Here is a 21,341-nt window from a genome sequence, read left to right as displayed (position 1 = left end):
CTTGCCAAGAATCTCTCTATTTTTTTTTAGTACATCCACCCTTCACCTCCCCCTTGTGCACGTATCTAGCCCAATATTTGAGACAATTTATGTTAGCCCATTAATCACCACAATTAAAAAGAACAAAATAGTCTCTCCTTTTCAACGTGGGATTAAACATTTTCACTAACTCCTCATCTTCTACATTCACTCCCACATCTTTACATTTATGTTATAAAATTTATTCATTTTAATTATCTAATATTAAAATGCTCCAACACTTATTAGTATCCTTATTACGCAATTTTATTTTTTGTTATTATAAAAATGTGGCCTAGTTGCAACATTGTGAAATAGAATATATTCAGAATTAGCTCAACTGATAAAATCTCTGATAGTTGAATAAGAGATTTAGGATTCAATCACCGCCTACACAAAAAACCGACTGGTGTCTTAGCCTGATGATAAAAAGCATTATCAGGAGCGGACGTCATAAGTTAAAACTCTCAAAAAAAAAAAAAAAACTCAAATGTTCTGTTTGATTAGCTTTATGATTTGAAACAATATTTTATTCTTCTTATTAGCTTTTGAAACTATCTAATGCCCCAACCATATTTCAAAAAAGTTACAAAATTATAAAGAAAAAAAAAAAGGAATTCCTGCATTATTCTGCTAACAAAAAAAAAAAAAAAATCTCTTCGTTTTAATGTACCCTTAAACCTGAATTGCTTATGCAAATTGGTAATATCAATACAATTACCATATCCTTGGTCCTTTTGTACACAAGCAATGCTCATTCATCAATAACACCACAAAACTTACTTAACAAAACATTCAGTGTTATAATTACAATGATACACATTATAATTACAATGTTACATAGTTTGATCCAACAATATTCTACACCCCTTTTACTTGATTTCATTCTATAATTTGAATTAACTATTTCCTCAAACTACAAATAAATATCATTAATTGAAACATAATGCTTGCTTATTATTCAATTCAATTTGATTACTTGAAGAAAGTTCCTAAGAATGCTATCAGTATTATAACCAAAATTCTTCTATGTCCATCAGATAAAGAAGATGCACCAGAGAAGTTGACTCTCTGAGCCTGATCACTGCCAAAGAGAGAAACAAATGAAATTATTAGTAAAGGTGTTTGGAATAGAAGGGATATAAAAAATTCATTGACACATAACTTTTTGTGAATAGTATGTGTCTGAAACATTATCTAGAAGAGTTATACAAGACAACATTTTTCACAATCTTTTTAACATGCCAAGATGGAAAATTGTGATTGCTGCAACGACACTTTCAAACGAACCCACCATTGACACTACTATTATGCAACAATCATAAGTCATATCAATAGTTATGACAAATGTTGTATCCCTAGACAAAAAATAATAATAACCACTTTTCAGCATAAATTATTACGAAAGCAAGGATAAACCTGATAATTTTTATGTATTTTGATTTACACTTCCTAGATATAGTAAATTTACCAAATTGACAAAGTTTAGCTGTGTTTCTGATGTCTTACGTTTGTAAGGATGAAAGTAAGCCACAATATATTGCATTGCCAGGCAAAGGAGCCTCATCGGTGTCATTCTCTGTGTTTAAAACATTCAAATAAACTTCTTGCCCCAGATACCAAGAGTCGAGATTCTCCGAACGAAGGTTCCAGTTACCAGCATTGTCAAGAGAAACTAAAATGGCAGTCCAAGCTCCAGGAAAGACCTGTAAGTGAGAAATAAGTGGTTATCAATACAACCTCTCTCTCTCTCCCTTTGGGATCTTTTTGTTTTTTTAGCTACTTATCAACAAAGAATCCAACCTAAATATATAGTAGAATAATTTTATTTTTCAATCTATGTGCATGTACATCTGTGTGCAAGTACTTTAATAACAACCTATAAGAAAGTGATTAAAAAGCTTGAGCAATTAGGCCTCGGAACACCTAAAGCCCCCAATTAAAGGATGGATGGTGCAATGGAGAGAGAGAGAGAGATAATGCAAGCTCTGCTGGTCAAACCAGATCATTTAAATAAGATGAATGAAGATGGCTATTTTGAGGGCCTCAAAGCTGATTTTTGCGAGCCATATCTTTTTTTTTTTTCCCTCTCTTTAAGGTGCGTTTTTATTTTTTCCTATCTTCTGGCCATCCCTGGTACACAAATAGACTACTTACGTTCTTAGTTTACTTCTTAAATGTGGAACAGAATTTCTTCAAGATATTAAATTGGCTACAACCAATTATGACTCTGATATGAATTGTTGCCTCCAAATTTTGATTTTTTTTTTTTCAAGTTGCAGCATATTGTATCTACTTGTTTTCCATTTCTAATTATGTCTACACATCCATGACATGTCATAAATGAAAAGGTTGAAGAGAGTTTAGAAGCCACCAAATAGATATAAAGGGGTGTTGAACATCTTTTGGTAATTAATCCAGCCACTGATCTTTACTTGAACATGGGAAATAAACTAATAATTTTTCTCTGCTCGCTACGTGACATCTGTCTTCATGTGTCAAATCAATTATTTTGATTTAAAAATTGTTTCATTAGAATATTACCATCATATATGCTGTTCTTTCCATCATCTATGATGTATGTTTTCCAAAAACAGGATGTTTATGGACTTATGAACGGATTTCTTCTGGCCATTAGATTCTAGTATTCAACCTTATTGATATCTTACTACTGTTTACATGGAATATGCTTAAACATCACTGCTGAAATGTAAATGCAACTAGCACCTACTTCACGGTAGAAGGTAAGGGGTTCATTTTATAGATTTTAAGGAAAGCTCTTCCCAGTCCCAGATATTAAATCCCCATGCAATGCATTTCATTTTGACAACATGGCTAGTAAAGGTTCCCAATTCAGTGAGAGGCTGAACGCATCACAAAATCCGCAATCCCTTGGAGATTCTAATACCCCTTGGCTTTTAAGATTACCTTTAGTTTTCTTTTTCATAAAACTGATCTTGATATGACTTTCTTGTTATTGCATATCCCATTTCTACTAGCTTTCCAACGCAAAAATTGCTATACCAAATGATTCATACAAAAGCATTTTGGGCGAAGATTTTAGACAGGAGTACCTGTGTAGTGCAGCGAGCAACACCATCCCATTTGTTATAAGTTACTCTGCTATTCTCTGTCCACACTCCGAAATCCATACTACAGTGCAAATGGGAAATTATCCAAATTAATTTTTGAATTTGATAAATTAGAAATAGAATGATGACAATATCAAAGCTAATGGCTCACCCCACAACAAAGAATGCAAAGCCATCCAGGTGGTAGCTCTGGACAGTTGTATCATTGTTTTGAAAGATAATTTCCATAAAACCTCTGTAAGTACCATTAATTAGAGATGTATCAATTTTGGGAGGTCTGTTCATCAATTTATTTGGGAAATCTAGCTTGTACACCCCTGGAATGTTGAACTGCTGGGCAAGCGTCAGGGGTGTTGAAGGTGGTAAGTACGAAATACCATTGAGGGTAGTCCGCCACTTCCCATCTATAAGCTCTGGCGGTCTATTGAGGATCACATATACATCTGTGACAGTAATTTGACCATATTTGAAAGATCCCTGTGGGTTTGGGCGAGCAGCACCGGCAGAGACATTCCATCTGAAAAATGCACCACCATGACCGAGAATGTAAGATAGTCAGCCCTGCACCCATGAGTATATTAAAAGAACAACAATGATGCAAATATGATTACAAGGAGAACAAACGAGATACAAAAGGACAAAAGAATGTCCATCGATTTCTGATGTAGTTTTGTTGCTTCTCTCCAAATGAAATTGCTTATTTTAAGAAGTTTAAAAGATAAATTTATCCCATATCATAAAATTAATCAATATTCGGGCGAGGGATGAACCCATCTTTTCAACCACTCACATTTGTGCATTGGAAATGTTACTGATTAATTTTAGACTAAGAATCTACAAGGAGCTCTATAATATGTCCGTTTAGGATATTTCTTTTATTAACCCAAAAAGAGATATACTTAGCAACAACCTTATGGATCTTGCTTGATTCATTGAGAAATAAGGGTCGTTCTCATTAGGAAGATCAGGAAGAGGACCTGAAGCAGGTCCTTGAGAATTGGAGTAGTGCAAGATGGCAACTCCAGTAACACTGCCCCAAGCAGATGAATTGACAAACCGAGGACTCGCAACAATGTAGTAATCACTGCTAGCATTTTGATCCATTGTGACCAAGAATGAGTATGACTGGCCCACATGAACATCCATGTTCGTGTAGTTCTGCTGAACCGTGTAAGATCCTTCAGTCTCCACAAGAAGTAAGTTATGATTTTGTATCCTAAAATTCAAGCTGGTTGAAATACCAACATTGTGCACCCGAAGACGATATGTTTTTCCTGCAGCAAATAAAATTACCAACATTTGGCTATCATTAACTAAAACAAAAAGAAACTGCATGTCTTTCATAGTCGTGCATGTACAAGTCACCATATGTGGGTTGATTAAGTACAACATATCACAGTCACAATATTCCTGGGAAGAAAACCTACAAGAGTTTGTTTAGAACGAATATGAAAGAAGCCCCTGCAGGTCTGAACAAAATTTGAACCAAAAAAGTATACACTGAAATGAAAGGGATATAAACCATATTTAGCATAGAGCACCTCACCAACTTCTTTTGGGCATACATGAACCCTTCATAAAAATGGGACCTTTTCACATTCTGTTTTCATTATATTTGAAGGCACAAAAAATCCCCTAGGGAGGGTAGCACTGCCTTCTAGAAAGAATTTAGAAATGAAACCCATCTCCTAGAATGAGGCCAAATATATAATGGTGGGTGATGCACCTAAGATAACATCCTGCAATTACATTGTATAGCAGGGACAATATGGGGCCCAGATGATCCAAAATACGAAGATATTAATTTTTTTTATACCATTTTTGTTTTATATATCAAGGGGTTTATCAGATGGTTAAAGGATTATTCGAAAGTCCAGAATCAATTGTATAATAAAAATACAAACAAGGGGTATATAAATATGTTGTGTTTTGAGTGACAAAACTGGAGCTTGAATAAACTTTTCCTGACTTCTTCAAAAGCTTTGGTTGCCAAACTCATCCATGCAAACCGTCCTTTCTTCATACAAGCTGTAACCAGTGCCATAATAGTGCAAAATCACAAATCAATCTCCAATAGAGCAAGGCCTGCTAATGAAAACTGCCATTTTCTGGATCTGCTTCATCGCCATGAGAGGAAACGACAAATCAAGAGAAAATACACTTTCTCCAAATTGATGCAGGACTTCTCTTCACACAAAAATCTCATCAATTATTGAAAGTGAAAAATATGTTCTTCCTTAGCCTGACTATATATAAGAACATCATTCAAGTAAATGACAAGAAATTGAACAGTAAATGTGCTATGTACATTAGTAAGACCAAAGGGCATGATCAGCCTTTCACAAAGCTCATCCATTATTTTAAAGTAATTTTCCACTCATCCCTAACTCTGAATCTGATTTGATGATATCCACTAAGGATCAATCTTCCAGAAGGCATTAACTTTGGTCAACATATTCTCAAGTCATGTAATAGGGAATTGATATTTGATGGTGATTGGTTGATTGCTTGGCTAGCTTTGCACATTCTCCAGCTACCATTCTTTTTTTTTTTTTGATAAGTAACGATAAAAATATATTAAAGAAGAACACAGCCCCATACATAAGAAATGTACTAAAGAGGCAAAAACATCAAGAAACCAAATTACAATGATCAAGCAAAACAAGAAGGGGAAGACAAGAAAAAGATGGTAAAACTAAACACCATTCTAGAAGAGTAAAAAAGAAAAAAGACTTAATCTCAAGAATGGACCAATCACGACCCTCAAAACTTCTAGAATTCCGTTCCCGCCAGATACACCACATCAAACAGTGCGGCACCATCCTCCAAATCACTATATTGTGATGACGCCTGAAATTGCAAGCCCAATAATCCAATAGATCCACTACCCTTTGCGGCATCACCCAACAAATACCAAATAAGCAAAAGACCATACTCCACATCTCAAAAGCTATAGGACAGTGAAGGAGGAGATGATCAATAGATTCTCCACACCTTTTACACATATAACACCACTCAAGGACAACAAAGTGCCTTTTCCGAAGATTATCAATAGTAAGAATCTTGCCTAGAGCAACAGTCCAAGAAAAAAAAGCAACCCGGGGGGGAACCTTCGATTGCCATATCATTTTCCAAGGGAAGGGAGTGGCAGTGGGGGGAGGGGAAAGGGAGTGATAATACCCACTCACCACAAAACCACGGCTGCTAGCTAGCTTCCAACAAAGCTTGTCAGAACCTACACCCCGCACCTTTGTGGAATAGATTAAAGCCATACACGAATCCAAAAAGTGTGACTCTTGATCATTCACAAAACGGTGAAATTGTAGGTTCCAAAAAATACTCCCATTTGCATAGCACATAATCTCAGAGACCGAAGCATCCCTTGTCCTACTAATATTGTATAAATCTGGAAATGCCTCCTTAAGAGGACTATCCCCACACCACACATCAACCCAAAACTTCACACGAGTACCATCACCCACATCATACCGAAGGAACTTGGAAAAATTCAGCCAACCCCTTCTAATGGACTTCTGCAAACAAACACCATAAGCCCCAGACACAGATTTTGTACACCAACCACCCCAGTCATTCCCGATGACCCCTTCTCCAAAGGGCATCATTCTCCTCACCATAACGCCACAACCATTTGGCTAGAAGGGCGGGAATTAAACCTTCTCAAGCACCAAATGCCTAGCCCTCCATTCTTCAACGCCTGAGACCTTAGACCAATTCACTAAATGAAGTTTACGATCGTCACCAATACCATTCCAAAGAAAATTTCTTTGTAATTCCTCCATCCGCTTAGCCACCTTAACTGGGATAGGAAGGAGAGAAAGAAAATAAGTAGGCAAGCTAGAGAGAGTACTCTTAATAAGGGTAACCTTGCCCCCCTTAGATAAATACAATCTCTTCCATCTAGCTAGCCTTCGCTCCATCTTCTCTAAAATAGGATTCCAAACCGTCTTATCTCTAAAGGTAGCACCCAACGAAAAACCTAAATATTTTAGCGGAAGAGCAGACTCTCTACAACCCAAAATCTCCACTAGCTCATGCAGATTAGGCACATCTCCAACTGGAACCAACTCAGACTTACCTAGATTAATTTTTAGCCCTGACACCTCCTCAAATCTAGAAAGAATCCCGCGCAAAGCTGTTATGTGATTGCTATCAGCATCACAGAAAACAAGAGTATCATCCGCAAACAACAAATGAGACACCGTCAACAAGGAACCATTTGCATTCCCCACTGCCGCCGTAGCAGCACCCAACATATGGCCCAACGCCTCCATGACAAGATCAAAGAGAAAAGGGGAAAGCGGATCACCTTGCCTCAGACCTCTAGAACTCCCAAAAAAGTCAGAAGGGCTACCATTGATCAAAATGGAGAATTTAATAGTTGATATACAACACCTGATCCACCTTCTCCACTTGTCTGAAAAACCACATTGCTGCAACAAAAACAAGAGAAACTCCCAATTCACATGGTCGTAAGCTTTCTCGATATCCAGCTTGCACAATAACCCCGGAACCCCTGCCTTCAATCTACTGTCTAAACACTCAGAAGCAATAAGGACAGAATCCAAAATCTGACGACCGTTCAAGAAGGCGTTTTGAGATTCTGAAATAATATTGTGAACCACCCTTCGTATACGATTGGCTAACACCTTAGCAATGATCTTGTACAACCCTCCCACCAAACTAATAGGCCTAAAGTCTTTAACATCCACAGCATCAATTTCCTTGGGAATGAGAGCAAGGAAAGTAGCATTGATACTCTTTTCAAACACCGCATGGGCATGAAATTTATGAAACACATCCATAATATCTGTTTTCATCAAACCCCAACAAGACTGAAAAAATGCCATTGTAAAACCATCCGGACCGGGCGCTTTATCACCATTGAAATCTTGGACCACTCTAAAAACTTCATCCTCGATAAAGGGTCTGTCTAGCCGGTTGGCCTCTTCCCTAGAAATCTTTGGAAAAGACAACCTCATCCAAGAGAGGTTCTGTGGACCTCATTCTCCAGGAGTATAATTGCCATAGAAAAGAGAAATGCTCCTCAATGATCCCGATCTGTGGATAACTCTCCATCCACCATAAGCCTATCGATGGTATTGTGTCTTCTATGAGAATTAGCAATACGATGAAAAATTTGGTGTTCACTGTCACCCTCCTTAAGAAAAAGAGCCCTAGATTTACGCACTCAACAGATTTCTTCCAACAAGGATGATTTTTCTAGCTCTACACGAATTCGATCCTTTTCCATACTTTCTCTGTGAAAGAACACGATCATCCTCAATAACTTCCAACACCTTGAGATCCTTCCACAAATTACGCACCCTAAGGCCTATATTACCGAACTCCTCCACATTCCATCTCTTCAAATCTAATTTCAACATCTTCAGTTTGTTTGCCAACGAATAGCTAGGAGAGCCTTGGAAATGATAGGACTCCACCAAGACCGCACCACTTTCCAAAAAGCCCTCATCCTTTAACCACATGTTCTCAAACCTAAAGGGTTTTTGCCTCCTGAAAATTCCCTCCCTCCGGTAGGATTGGAAAATGATCGAGAGAGCAACCTAGATAGACGACGTTGACAAACGGATGGAAATTTCTCCTCCCGGTACGGTGACGAAGGAATTTGTCCAATCTAGATCTTGAAGCAACCTCTCTAGAACTAGACCAAGTGAAATTCACTGACCAACGAGCGGATCAATAAGGCTTTGCTCAGAGATGAAGGCTGAAAACCGATGCATAGCAGTAGTGAAATTTACCGACCCTGAACGTTCAGAAGGAAACCGTACCACATTAAAATCACCTCCCACACACCAAGGCACATCCCACCAACTACAAACGCCAAATAACTCCTCCCATAAGAAACATCTATCTCTATCACAGTTGGGTCCATAAACATCAGTGAAAGCCCAAACAAAATGATCCACCACATTTTTGAATTTACGGGGGCGAAGCGGCCCGCTTCCTCCAACTTCTCCACAACCCCGTTGTCCCACATCAATAACACCCACTGAAGCACCCCAGGCCTAAGTAGAGCCCAATCCACATGTTGACCTCCCCACATACTACAAATGACGCCTCTATTAATCAGCTCCATCTTAGTTTCTTGCAAACAAACAATATCCGCTTTCCACATACGGATCAAATTTCTAACCCGAAGACGCTTATCCCGCTCATTCAACCCTCTCACATTCCATGAAACAATTCTTAGATTCATTTAAGCACTACCACAGCCCGCTCCCTAGCAGCACTCTTGCTCCTTTCTGACTCATTCTCCTCACCCCAAGAACACAATAAATTCTTTAATTCACGATGTCCTTTATGCCCAGCCTTAACCATCTTCCTCTGTGAGACTACATCAACCATCCTCTTTTTTCTTCGAGCTTCTAAAGCTAAGAGCAAACCTGTTACTTGTTCTTCAAAACCCTCCAGCGAGGTCCCAACAGTTACCCATTCTTTTTAAGAGTTAACAGAGCAGGGACTGAAGGAGTTGGGCTTTCCCCTTATAAACCTTTGTTTAATAATTCATCTACATGGCTCCTAAGTTCAGCATAGTTAACATGATTCATATACTGGTAAATACGGTAGAGAAGACCATGGAACCAGATCTATAGTATGTTGCACATCTCATAAAGGTGGCAATTCATTGGAATTGGAAAAAAGTGGACAGCAACTCCTGCAATTCTGTTGGTACCTCTGTTGGCTGTTGTTGATCTAGTTGTTGCAATTTTCACATCAAAACATAAATAACCTTTCTTTCCTTGATGGCTGCTTCAAATTAATTTCACCAAGGAAGTGAGAGGCTTTTTTGTTTTAGTTGCTATTATGCTTCCATTCTCCCTATTATTGTCTCTTCAACTGGGAGAATGGAAGTATAACACAATTACAAGAATGGCTTAAGCTAATACAAGAATAACAAGCCGATTATAATATAAACACGAATGCTAACAGTAGTCAATGCAATTACCTTTCCCTTGGCTTTAGCCCATTGTTAAAAATGAGAACTACTTAACTAAGTTAATTGGAAGTAAATCTATTTTTGGTAATCAAAGGTTGGTGGCTATATACATGTAAACAATAGTCCATATCTATAATGAGAAAAAAGTTTGTCTTTCATTCTCAGTCACTATACAAGACACTAAACAGAAAGCTCATATCACACTTCTTAATATATTGCGCAACTGTCAAACTCCCTTGCCAAAGTGTCATAAGGTCATCATAAAGACGATCTTGATAATCTGGTGGCAAATATCTCTTTCAACTTTAACCTCATCTCCTCCCAATTAATAATTGGAGGCTGCCTCACTCATTGAAGTTGTTTTTCTGTATTTCCCCACCATACTTTAGAATACCCTTTCATCTTCGCAAACTTTCATAATCTTTGGTTATCTCATACCAATCAATCCGTCATGGCAGCAATCTAATTGATAGAAACTAGATGGTAAGTCTTCCACTCAAATCCAGGTGCCTCTACCTGTGCTTTCTTAGTAACATCTCCCATCAAATCCTGACACTCAAATTTATCTGGACCTGTCAGACCACATGCCATGCCCTGTAGTAAAACTGGTAGGAATAATCTATCATTTGTAGGCTAAAGATTTAGCCTAATTGGTGAATGTTGGTTTTGATCTATTCAGTGCTCACCGTTGGTATTGTTGGTAGCATCTTCATTTGTTATTATTCCTAGTCGCACTATCCCTTCGAATCTCAACGCCACGGTTGACAGTTTTTTGCACATATTGAGTCTCCCAACTAGTCATTTGGTATCTGACTTGGGAGAATTCTCACAAGCAAATCATCCTGCTGATTCTCAGCAACTCTTTCCATAGACACTTCCATTATGCATAGGTATGGTGAAAATCTAGGCTCTGATACTGATTTAAGTAGGATGTTGAAAACCTATGTGTTTATACCAATTCATTTAGGATGTCAAGGGAAGATTCTAAGTTTAGGAAATTAAGGTTAGGGTTTGTTAAAGATTCAGAAATTGGTGAATTAGTACGGGAATTGAAGGTCACAGATTTGGTTACATTTGTTAGCAAATCATAAACATAGGAGGAACATCAGGAACTAACTATAACTACTAGCATCACACATACAGCTTCATAGGAATCAATTTGTAATGAATCTGCCCGGTTTAAGGGAAATGAATGAGAATGAATGGAATTTAACTTAATTCGAAGTAGTCACCCTTCAAGAAAAAAAGAAAAAGGAGAGAATTTGAGACAGAAAAGTGAGAAAGTAGTGTCTTTATTCTTCAATGATGAAATGCTATGGATTATAAGTATTTATACATGCTACTTGCAAAGCTTATTGGCCAAATTAACCAACTAACAACTTGTAACTGATTTGGCTCCACTTCTTGGCCTTTGTTGTAACAATCTGGACTAACTTGGTTCCACTTGCAATCTGTCAACTAATTAACTAATTTGACGCTTCTTGATTCTTTACAAGGATTACTATGTGATAACATGAATTACACCAGTATACCAACAGTACAACATTATCATATATTTCCCCATTCATTCTAATTCATCCTTCGGAAACCACACTTCTAGGGAGAGAGGGAGAGAGAGAAAGCATCATAACTTCAAGGGTTTGAAAGAAATCAAAACTTGCTGTAAAAATTCTGACTATACATTAATGATAATAAGTCCCATTACAAGTCTCTCAAATAGCCTAATAACTCTCAATTTTGACCCTTGAAACAAGCAATTCTGTTTTTTGTGCCACAAATAACTGCTAAAAAAAGTAGAAGAAAAGACCCTATAGGCATTGCTACTTAGACCCAAATGATTAAAAATCTAGGCCATGTTTGGTAACTGTTTTAAAAACCAGTATTTTTTGTTGTTTTTTTTTTTTTTTGAGAAGAAAAAAAATTTTTCTTTTAGTTTTATACACTAGACCATTTTCCAATAAAAAATGGCAACCTGTTCCTAAAGAATTTGTTTTCAAGAAAAAATACCTGACAATGGCCAGTCTCAAAAAATATAAAAAAGATGTTCTCCATTTTCTGGTTTTGGAGAAAGTCAAAACACAGAAAAACCATTAATAAGTGTATGGTAACCATCTACAAAAGAGGTGTCTTTTTTTTTTTTTCTTTTCTCAATGAGTTTCATTTTCATTTCTCTCCATCCCTCACTCCTTCCTAGTTCCCCAAGCCGCAATGCCCAATTCCTCCCCTCTCTAATACACTCTACTCTAAATCTCATCCCCTCTTCATCGAGCCTTTAAGCTTCACTCCACTGTCACCATCACCTCACTATACTCTCCTCACCTGAACCTCACCCAAATTTTGAAATCAAAATCCCTAACCCTTGGTATAGTGGTGAGTTTGGCATTGGAGCTGTGTTGGGCAAAGGGGTGGACTAGATGGAATTTGCAGGCAGATGGATGCTGTTACTGGTTTTGTGAGTCTTGTTGTGAGTTTTTTTACTAGGCAGTTTTCAGTGTGGGTTTTGATGTGGTGGTGGGTTTGGGTGGTCTAGTTGGTGTTCTTGCAAAGACGGTTGCTGCTGTTGGTCTTGTGGGTTTCCGACTTCCGTGTACTTTTGTTAGTGTGGGTTTTGCTATGGTGGTGGTGGGTTTAAGTGTGGTTCTATGTTGGACAAATGGGTAGCATAGGCAGTACTCTTGTGGGATTTCAGTGTGTGTTTCAAGGCTCTTAAGTTGTGCTTTTCCTGAAGATTTCAAGACATATTCAGTAGAGCAATAGACACAACCGTCTTCATTTGGCACTGGCTTTTTTAGCTGCAGTTACTGAAAAACTTCTCAAGATGGCTGGAAGGGCCTATGAAACCCCTTTACTCAATTAACCTTAGCTAAAGTTATTGGTATTAGCTCCTTATTAACCAAAAAAAATAAAATAAAATAAAATAATACTAGCTTAAAATTAACTAGGAGAAGATTCATAATTTTCATGGGTTTAGTAATTCAAGATTTACAGAAATTGTATTTTATACACTAATACAAATGCACAAATTCCAAGTATCGAATATTTAACTTGGGAGGTGATTTAGGTAAGGTGGTTTGGGTTTTATGAAGGTCGGTCAAGTAGGAGATGTGGTGGCTAAGATTAGGAAGGTGGTGGGGGATGCAGAAATTGCGGACCACTGAAATTTGGGTCTTCAATGCAGCTTAACAAATTGTTTGTGTTTAATAAAGAATTACTTTTTTACTTTTTAGTTACAACTTTCAAAACACATTTTCAATGGAAAACAACAGAACATTTGTTATAAAAATTAGGTCATTTGAGCAAGTTAATGGTATTTAAAGAGAAGGGACAGCAAACTAAGTATAACATATACATTGCAGAAATTCACCTGGTTCAACATTTATTTTCAGGTAAGTAATACCATCTGGAACAACTGCCCCATCAATGCGATAGGGACCCAATCCGTTAATGAGGATACCATCAGGAACTCCAAGGTTGATTCCTTTTTCAACATCCTGCCTTAGTTCCTGTTTCCCAATAAGCATTGGTCAATAGCTAGGAAACCTAAAAAAGTAACTAGTATTCACCAGTCACCAGAGTCAGTGAGCAAAACAAAATTTACACTGACCTTATGACTCTTAGAATACCAGTCACTAATGAAGATTGCAATATCTCCATCTGGCATCCCGAAGGGTACTGGAATTACTTCTCTGTTGTTTATGATGATTCCCCCATATCCACCTGCAGCTCTCTGGAAGCTCAGGGACGGGAAGTAAAAGAAACTCCCTATCTGATCTTTGACCTGAAACTGATATGTCCAATTCCAACCAGCAGGAATGGGACAATTTGTACCTAAAACACCATCTTGCCAAGAGTTCTTCCTATGTTGTATGCCATTCCTGCATTAAACTAGACAACATTAACACTAATAAAATCACTACTTACTATTTTTCTTAATTCTTGCTGTAAAAAATAAATATACCATGTGAGAAGAAATGGCTCATCAAGGCCATTTTTGACATTGACAACAACATTCCAATTTGTAGTAACATTGAGAATTGGTCCTGGAAATTGCCCATTGATCCCAATTACCTGAAATTATTACCACAACTTAATTTGCATGAGATTTTGTGGGTCCACCCACCTATGAGGGTTGGGGGAGGGAAGCAGCTAAGACATTTGAGCACTTTGTGGTATATAAATCACCAACGTATAGATAGTTAAATACTGAAATAAATAAATGTACAATATCAAAGAAGAAAAGACAAGCAAAGACTCCAATCCAAAATCTAGGATCAATATGGGAAATAAACAGGGAGTTAAAAAAACAAAAGGTTGACCATGCCTAAGTGCTTGGCAGGTAAACCTCATCTTGTATATAGCTCAACCATTCATGACTCATGCATCATGCGAAACAGTGTTAGAGTCTCTTAGAAGATCCCATATATGGTGTCCCTATTCTAGAAGATCCCATTGATGAGTTGTCACTACCAGCTGTTGCTATCAGAATATTCCTCGTGATATTTGTATATGCTTCTCCTATATATACGGAATGGATGAATTGAGGGAAAAAATACGGAAACCAGCTCCTCGTCCTTAAATCCCTATTCTTATTTCTATTGACAAAGAGGAAGGATATATGGACAAAGACTAACTGTCATATCAACAGTTAGAGTCTCTTAGAAGATTTCATATATGGTGTCCCTATTCTAGAAGATCCCATTGATGAGTTGTCTCTACCAGCTGTTGCTATCAGAATATTCCTCGTGATATTTGTATATGCTTCTCCTATATACGGAATGGATGAATTGAGGGCAAAAATACGGAAACCAGCTCCTCGTCCTTGAATCTCTTATCTTATTTCTATTGACAAATAGGAAGGATATATGGACAAAGACTAGCTGTCATATCAACAGGTATGAAGAAGCAGAAGTCACATTAACACAAATTAATAGGAATCAAACATTGATGGGTAGGCAAAGAATAAATCTCTATGAGTGACATATAAATACAGTGCAAATCATATGGCAGGAAGACTACAACCAAACAAAGGTGTCCCTCAATCTCCAGATGGAGAACAGCATTTTGGAGATTTGTACATTGTGGAAAAGGAAGTGATCTATCATCACAAGTATAATTGTCTGATTTTATTATTCAATGACCTACTATGGGACTTTCCACATCTAATAGCACAAACTGTAGAATGGAATGAGAAATATGAGCTTGACATGGGAAAAGCGAAAATGTAAAATCTTTAATACAAGAAGGTTCAAGGATTCAGAAGAATTAAAAAAGTCAAACAGCTAAATGCTTCATCATTTGATTACTCAGAGATAGGGACTCCATTACTGCAGTCAATATTTTGCATCTAAGCCTACTAAGTGACCCACGCAGCGCATAACTGTTTCAAGATGAAATTAGTTCAAAACTTATTCTGTCAGTATGAAGTTTGTCTCATCTATATTGTACCATAACTCACGAAACATGTCATTCACAGATTTCTAAAGAAAAATATTACTTGCTTCAATTTAAGAGTCTGTGCAGCCGTGATAAACAGAATCAGTAAACAATAATCAATCATATAGGATTAATTGTACAGTAACTCACAAAACATGTGGATGACAGATTGTTAATGTAAAATTGTTATTTGCTTCAGGAGCCAGCAATGAAGAGCAACAATCAACAATGAAATTACAAATAACGAATAATACAAGAGAAAGTTTGAACACATTATTTTTCTGATTTGAAGTTACATACATCCCTTGTGGGTCTTGAACCCACGACCTCACCCTCCATGTTACTCTTACAAGGTAAGTTTGAATGCATTGTTAAATGCATCACATACCACACAACACAATTAAGCCTGAATGCACATTGGGCACTAATGAGACATCTTTTCCCCCTAACTAAAGTGAGGTCACAGCAGTTCAAAGTAAGAGTGTGGTATGGAACAATGGTAATTATTGCTGTCGCAATGAGAAGCCATTGAAAATTTTAAGGTGGAATGGTAGAAACAAATCTTACATGGCTGCAGGGCACCCCATGGCCGCCTCTCCACTATAACATCATTTTGTCTTAATCACAAACAAACTGGCATTATTGAAAAATATGAGGTGGCCGATGATAAAACCTATATGCTTCCAATCGGATTATGAAGTTATATTTTTAACAAGATAGATAAATATGATAATCAGTAGTATGAACAAAAACACATACATGTGAAAGAAAAGTAATTTCTGAAGTAACACAGACTACATAACAGCAGCCAACAGCATCCTTTTGGTATCAAAGGATTTATTAACTCATTGGATTATACAGGCACAAATGAAGTACCATCTAATGTGCTGAGTGATTAAAATATGCCAATCAAATTGCAAGGGAAAATTCTACAAAAAGAAATAAAAAATAATAATGCTTGAAGGCACAATATATTTGGTAGTCAAACAGTGACACGGTTCAAAAATTTATGTTGATACAGTTAGATCATTGACAAGAAACAATAGAAATACAAGACTAAAAAACAAAAAGGAAGTCCATGCATTCTAGAGAAAATATAAGTTACAGAACAAGAGAAAGGAAAGTTTGTTAAGACAATTTGGGCACATGTATCAATAATTAACAATTGCAATATTGAGAAGCAGTCATGTTTCATATTAGATATGCTATAAGGACTTATTGCACTTTGGTAGTGAAAAGGAATTATTGTTTGTGAGATATCACCAAGCTGTTTGACAAAAAAGGATTTGTTAAGATGAACTTTAATAACAAGGACAACAGCTTGTTTATGAAATACATTATGAGCAAAATTTTGGGATTAGATCAACACAATATAAGACTAGACATGCTTCAAGATTTAGTTTTGCATTGACATATTTACCATGGATGAAATGAGAATCCTAAAAAATGGCAAGACATGAACAAACAAAATTAACCACAAAAATTACACCTAAGAAGATAAGAGGCCAACCCAACTAGACACAAGTCGAGAAAACTATGTCAGCTCAGTTTAGCCATGTGAAATGAAAGTCACAGGACTGTGCTTGTATGATATGGGCATATAATGTGTACACGCACGCACAAAGGTACATCAAGTTGCTGAGAGTGGACACGTTGCCTAGCCTTAGAATTTAATCCAAACAAAGAAATTGTCACATATAGAGCTATTTGTCAATCAAGATTGTATATAAACTATACAGATTTAAAGACTTGGGCATAGTTAAGTTATTAATATTATAAATATATATATATATATATATATATATATATGTATATATTAAAAGTAAACTGGGCCATGTAAATATATTTTCTAACTTTCGGCATAACTTTTTTGATAATTCAATTGTGTTACAACAAGTGGGGGAGGAAATTTGAAACCTTGTTCTCCTCATCAAGGAGACCAGTCAATGCCACTGAGTTACAAGCATTTTGGCAACTTCCAGCATAACTGAATTAATAATGAGAGAAATTCTAAAACTGAATAGTTGCTAAAAACAATAGAATTATGAAATTCACTTCTTCCTAGAACAGGAAACTTCTCTTTATATTAAAATATGTCACACTATTAGTAAATCAACCTGGTATATTAATTAAGTAATTTCCATCAACTTACGAGATTCACATATGGGGGGGACCTGTTTAAGTTAACAATAGCTAAAATCATATATTTACTATACAGTAAGCAACTAATATCCAATAAACAAATCACATGAGCAATACCCAAAAGTTTAAAACTTGAAATATCACTAAAAATAAGCAGTGCCCATTTTTCATCCAAAAGATAAGGGTGACAAAAGTTGGAGAATTGCAGAGAATTGAGGTGAAAAGTAAGAACCTTTTGTTTAACACCGAGTGGGGATGCAGTGAGGTAAGAAACAGTCCAATCATAGAACACAAAAGGGTCACCTGCCAAAGCAGCAGTTGAGAAGCAGAAGAGAAGGATAAAAAGAAACGAGTATGAAGAAGTTGGCATTGGATTTAGCTTCAACTCTGCGTGTTTCTTTCTGGGTATCTTAGTTTTTCTCTACTTTACACAGAGAGAGAGAGAGGGAGAGAGAGTTGGGTTTGTGAGGTTTAATCTGGTAGTGACTAACGGATAGCAAATTTAGCAAGCAAACATGGCAGTGGCAGTGAGAAAAACACACACACACACAGACAGTCACGTGGGTGTGAGAGAGGAAACAGCTTGAGCAATCAGAGGAGCCTGATGATGTTCTGCTTTTGGGTCCCATTTGTTGACGTCTTGAAAATAATTTTGAGCTAAAGCCACAGCTATTTTGCACGACTTTCCATATCACAAATCACAGTGTGGGCCATTAAAGTGTAATGCGTGACGGCAAAGTGTGGAGAATTTATTGGTAGCAACTAGCAAAAGCCTTTTTGACCAATGGCTAGGTCGGCACCGTTTCCTTTATTTATTTTTTAAAAGTAAAATTTGAATTTATGGCGTTACGGGCCATAGGCTGTGTAATTTAGTTAGTTAGTTATTATTATTATTATTATTTTAAAATAAATAGATCTTGTCTAGTAAAAGAATGAGGCAAGGGCAGAAGTAACTTTTCTCTCTCTCTCTCTCTCTCACACACACACATATATATATATATATATATATATATATATAAAAATTAGGTTAGATTATAATTTTTATTTTAAAAAAAAACTAGTACTTTTATATTTTTAATAAAGAAATATAAGATTCAATCATGTATATATATAAAAAATAAAGTTGTAATGTTTATTATATTATTCTTGGTATGCTTTCTTTTTAATATTAAAGCCAAAGTGGTGGAATAAGGAGAGAGATAAAGTTTCTCTAGTTTTAAAAGAAACTCTTCACATTGGTGATGTGTCATTCTAACTCTAAACCCCACACTGCCTATCATTAAATTGGGTTAGTTGGGTTTTTATTAAAAATAAATAAAATTCAAATTATGGGTAGTGGACTGGCCCAAACGTTTCGAAGGTTTAAGACAAAATTTTCAAATAGGTAGCATTTTATATAATAATTTTTTTTAAATCCATTTTTTTTAATATTTAATATGATTTTTTTTATAGAAAATGTTAAAGTTATAACAAATTTTACAATAAACTGGTGTTGTAATGAATGTGATCAATGACATGAGACTTATAAAAATACTAGAAATATGATAAAATTTAGAACATGAGAATTACGAAGATATATCACCAATCATATTCATTCAAAAATGCATTCAATAGTTTGTTGAAATCTATCTATCATATTCATTGTCATATCAAATTATAAAAGTTATGAAGACCACCACGCACCTTTGGTGCAGTGATCAACAAGTATAAGTTCTTATAGGGTGTGGGGGAGCAATGACCGAGATTTAAATCTCTAGAAGAGAGTTTCGCACACATATACACTTAGATTAGACTATAGTAAATTTTTTATCTTGTATAAAAATAATTAAATAAATAAAAGTTATGTAGTAAAATTTATAGTATTTTTAATATTTTCCTATTTGAATTACTTGTAGTTAGTAACGCATCTATTTATAAGACTTATTTATTTAAATTTGTCTTGTCTTTATCTCTAGCATTACTTAATTTTTTAAGCCTTTTTAATAGTGAAAAAAATGTAAACTAAAATATTTTAATATCTCTCAAAAATATTTATATATAAAAAAAAATAAAAAAAATTTGTGCCCCCAAATTTGGGGCCTCTCTAGTAAAGAGCCCTAAGGCAATAGCCTAATTGGCCTCAGCCTAGGGCGACCCTGATGGGTAGTGTAGAGTTTAGGTGGATCAAGTGGGAAGGATATATGTCACCACTTGAAAGTGGTTTGAAGAATTATTATTCCAAACTAGTTGGAGGTAAACTTTATCTTTAAGGGTGGAGAAGTGAAATTTTAATTAAGGCAGTAGTAAATTCAATCAATCATCAATCCCAACTTTTACTATGAAATTGCTTCAAGCTTTCGGAATCAATGCATGATGAATTGCAAGGACTTCTGAGAGATTCTGGTGGGGCAAAAGGGCAACAAGCATAAGATTTGTTGGTCCGTTGGCTGGCTTGGGAAAAAAAGTAAGTGTATATCAAGGTTCCATGGTGACATGGGTTTTAGAGATTTTAAGACAATATGGCTCTCTTAGCAAAGCAAGGTTGGAGGCCTATTAATGATGAAAATTCATTGCTTTTCAAGGTATACAAGTATTTTCCAAATTCTTAGAGCATTCTCATTAGTTCTCTTATAAAAAATGCTATTTTGACACACTAAAAGCCTACTTTATTATTTTCTCACATCATTTTACAATTTCTCATTTATCACATATTCTATTCTTCAATTCTATACATTAAAATAATATTTATACCACATTAAAATAATAAATCAATTCCTCATCATCATCATCTTCATCAACAACAACAACAACAACAACGGCACAACCACCACTGCCGCAATAATGACCACCAACACCACTGCCGCAACAACACCGATAGTCACCACCGGCACAAACCCACATCCATCAACACCACCTTATAAATAAATAAATGACTACAACCAGAAAAAAAAATCCACAACAACCCAACGGCACAAACACCACCACCACAACCACCAAATTGCCGCCACAACCACAGTACCACTACCACAACTAACCCACAAGCCACCACATTCACAAACCTCAAAACCCATCCCAAATCAAACAAACCCACAACTCAGGAGACGAGATCAACTTCAGGTGGGAGACGTCAGCGGCGAGATCGGCTTCAGGCAACTTCAGGCGAGATCAGTTTTAGTGACTTGAGATGGCTTTAGGCGAGAGAGAAGACGACTATGGCTTGAGGTGGCTTTAGGCTAGAGGGAGTTCTGGAGGACGATTATGGCGAGATCAGCGGGCAGTGGCTACAGGCGAGCGTGTATTGATTCTTCTGCGGAGTAGAGTGAGGATGAGAGAGAAAGAGAGTAAGAGAAAAAAAAAAAGAAAGTGAGAAAGAAATAGGGAGCAACGGGAGAGATGGAGACCAGAAAGGAAAGAGAAAGCTGGTGCAGATGGAGAGAGAGATGTGTTGGGAGAAGAGAGAAGCAAATAAAACAAGCAAATTTTTTTTGGCACACCAGTCCGTACTGTCTCATATTTGAGACGGTATTGTAGCGATGTGCTAAAATTTTTGGGATTTGAGATACCTGATGAGAATTGATTTTTGGTGTTTGGTGTGCCAGATATGTCATATTATAGCATTTAACACATTTACAACACCTGCTATGAATGCTCTTAGTTCTTGTGAAACCAATCGCATCTTAGAGCATCTACATCAGTGG

General features: G+C 36.4%; 1 protein-coding gene across 1 annotated transcript; it reads right to left on the bottom strand.

The window, feature by feature from the left end:
- Positions 1-801: 801 nt before the first annotated feature.
- Positions 802-18,200, bottom strand: LOC142619693 (monocopper oxidase-like protein SKU5). Its single transcript, XM_075792910.1, has 9 exons — positions 17,897-18,200; positions 14,048-14,157; positions 13,694-13,964; positions 13,454-13,592; positions 4,021-4,384; positions 3,262-3,627; positions 3,093-3,171; positions 1,528-1,724; positions 802-1,102 (listed from the first exon to the last, which is right to left on the bottom strand). Exons 1-9 carry the CDS (start codon positions 18,032-18,034, stop codon positions 994-996), a joined length of 1,773 nt encoding a protein of 590 aa, XP_075649025.1. The 5' UTR covers positions 18,035-18,200; the 3' UTR covers positions 802-993.
- Positions 18,201-21,341: the final 3,141 nt, after the last annotated feature.

This window comes from Castanea sativa, chromosome 12 (genome assembly GCF_040712315.1).
Source record: "Castanea sativa cultivar Marrone di Chiusa Pesio chromosome 12, ASM4071231v1".
Lineage (NCBI taxonomy): Eukaryota > Viridiplantae > Streptophyta > Magnoliopsida > Fagales > Fagaceae > Castanea > Castanea sativa.
Note: the sequence above shows the minus strand (reverse complement) of the source record. Positions and strands in the feature narration are given on the sequence as shown.

Coding starts and splice junctions, on each gene's coding strand:
- LOC142619693 (XM_075792910.1), bottom strand. CDS start 18,034: ATGCCAACTTCTTCATACTCGTTTCTTTTTATCCTTCTCTTCTGCTTC. Junction 13,965..14,047: donor GAGCCATTTCTTCTCACATG/GTATATTTATTT, acceptor AGTTTAATGCAG/GAATGGCATACAACATAGGA. Junction 13,593..13,693: donor GGTATTCTAAGAGTCATAAG/GTCAGTGTAAAT, acceptor ATTGGGAAACAG/GAACTAAGGCAGGATGTTGA.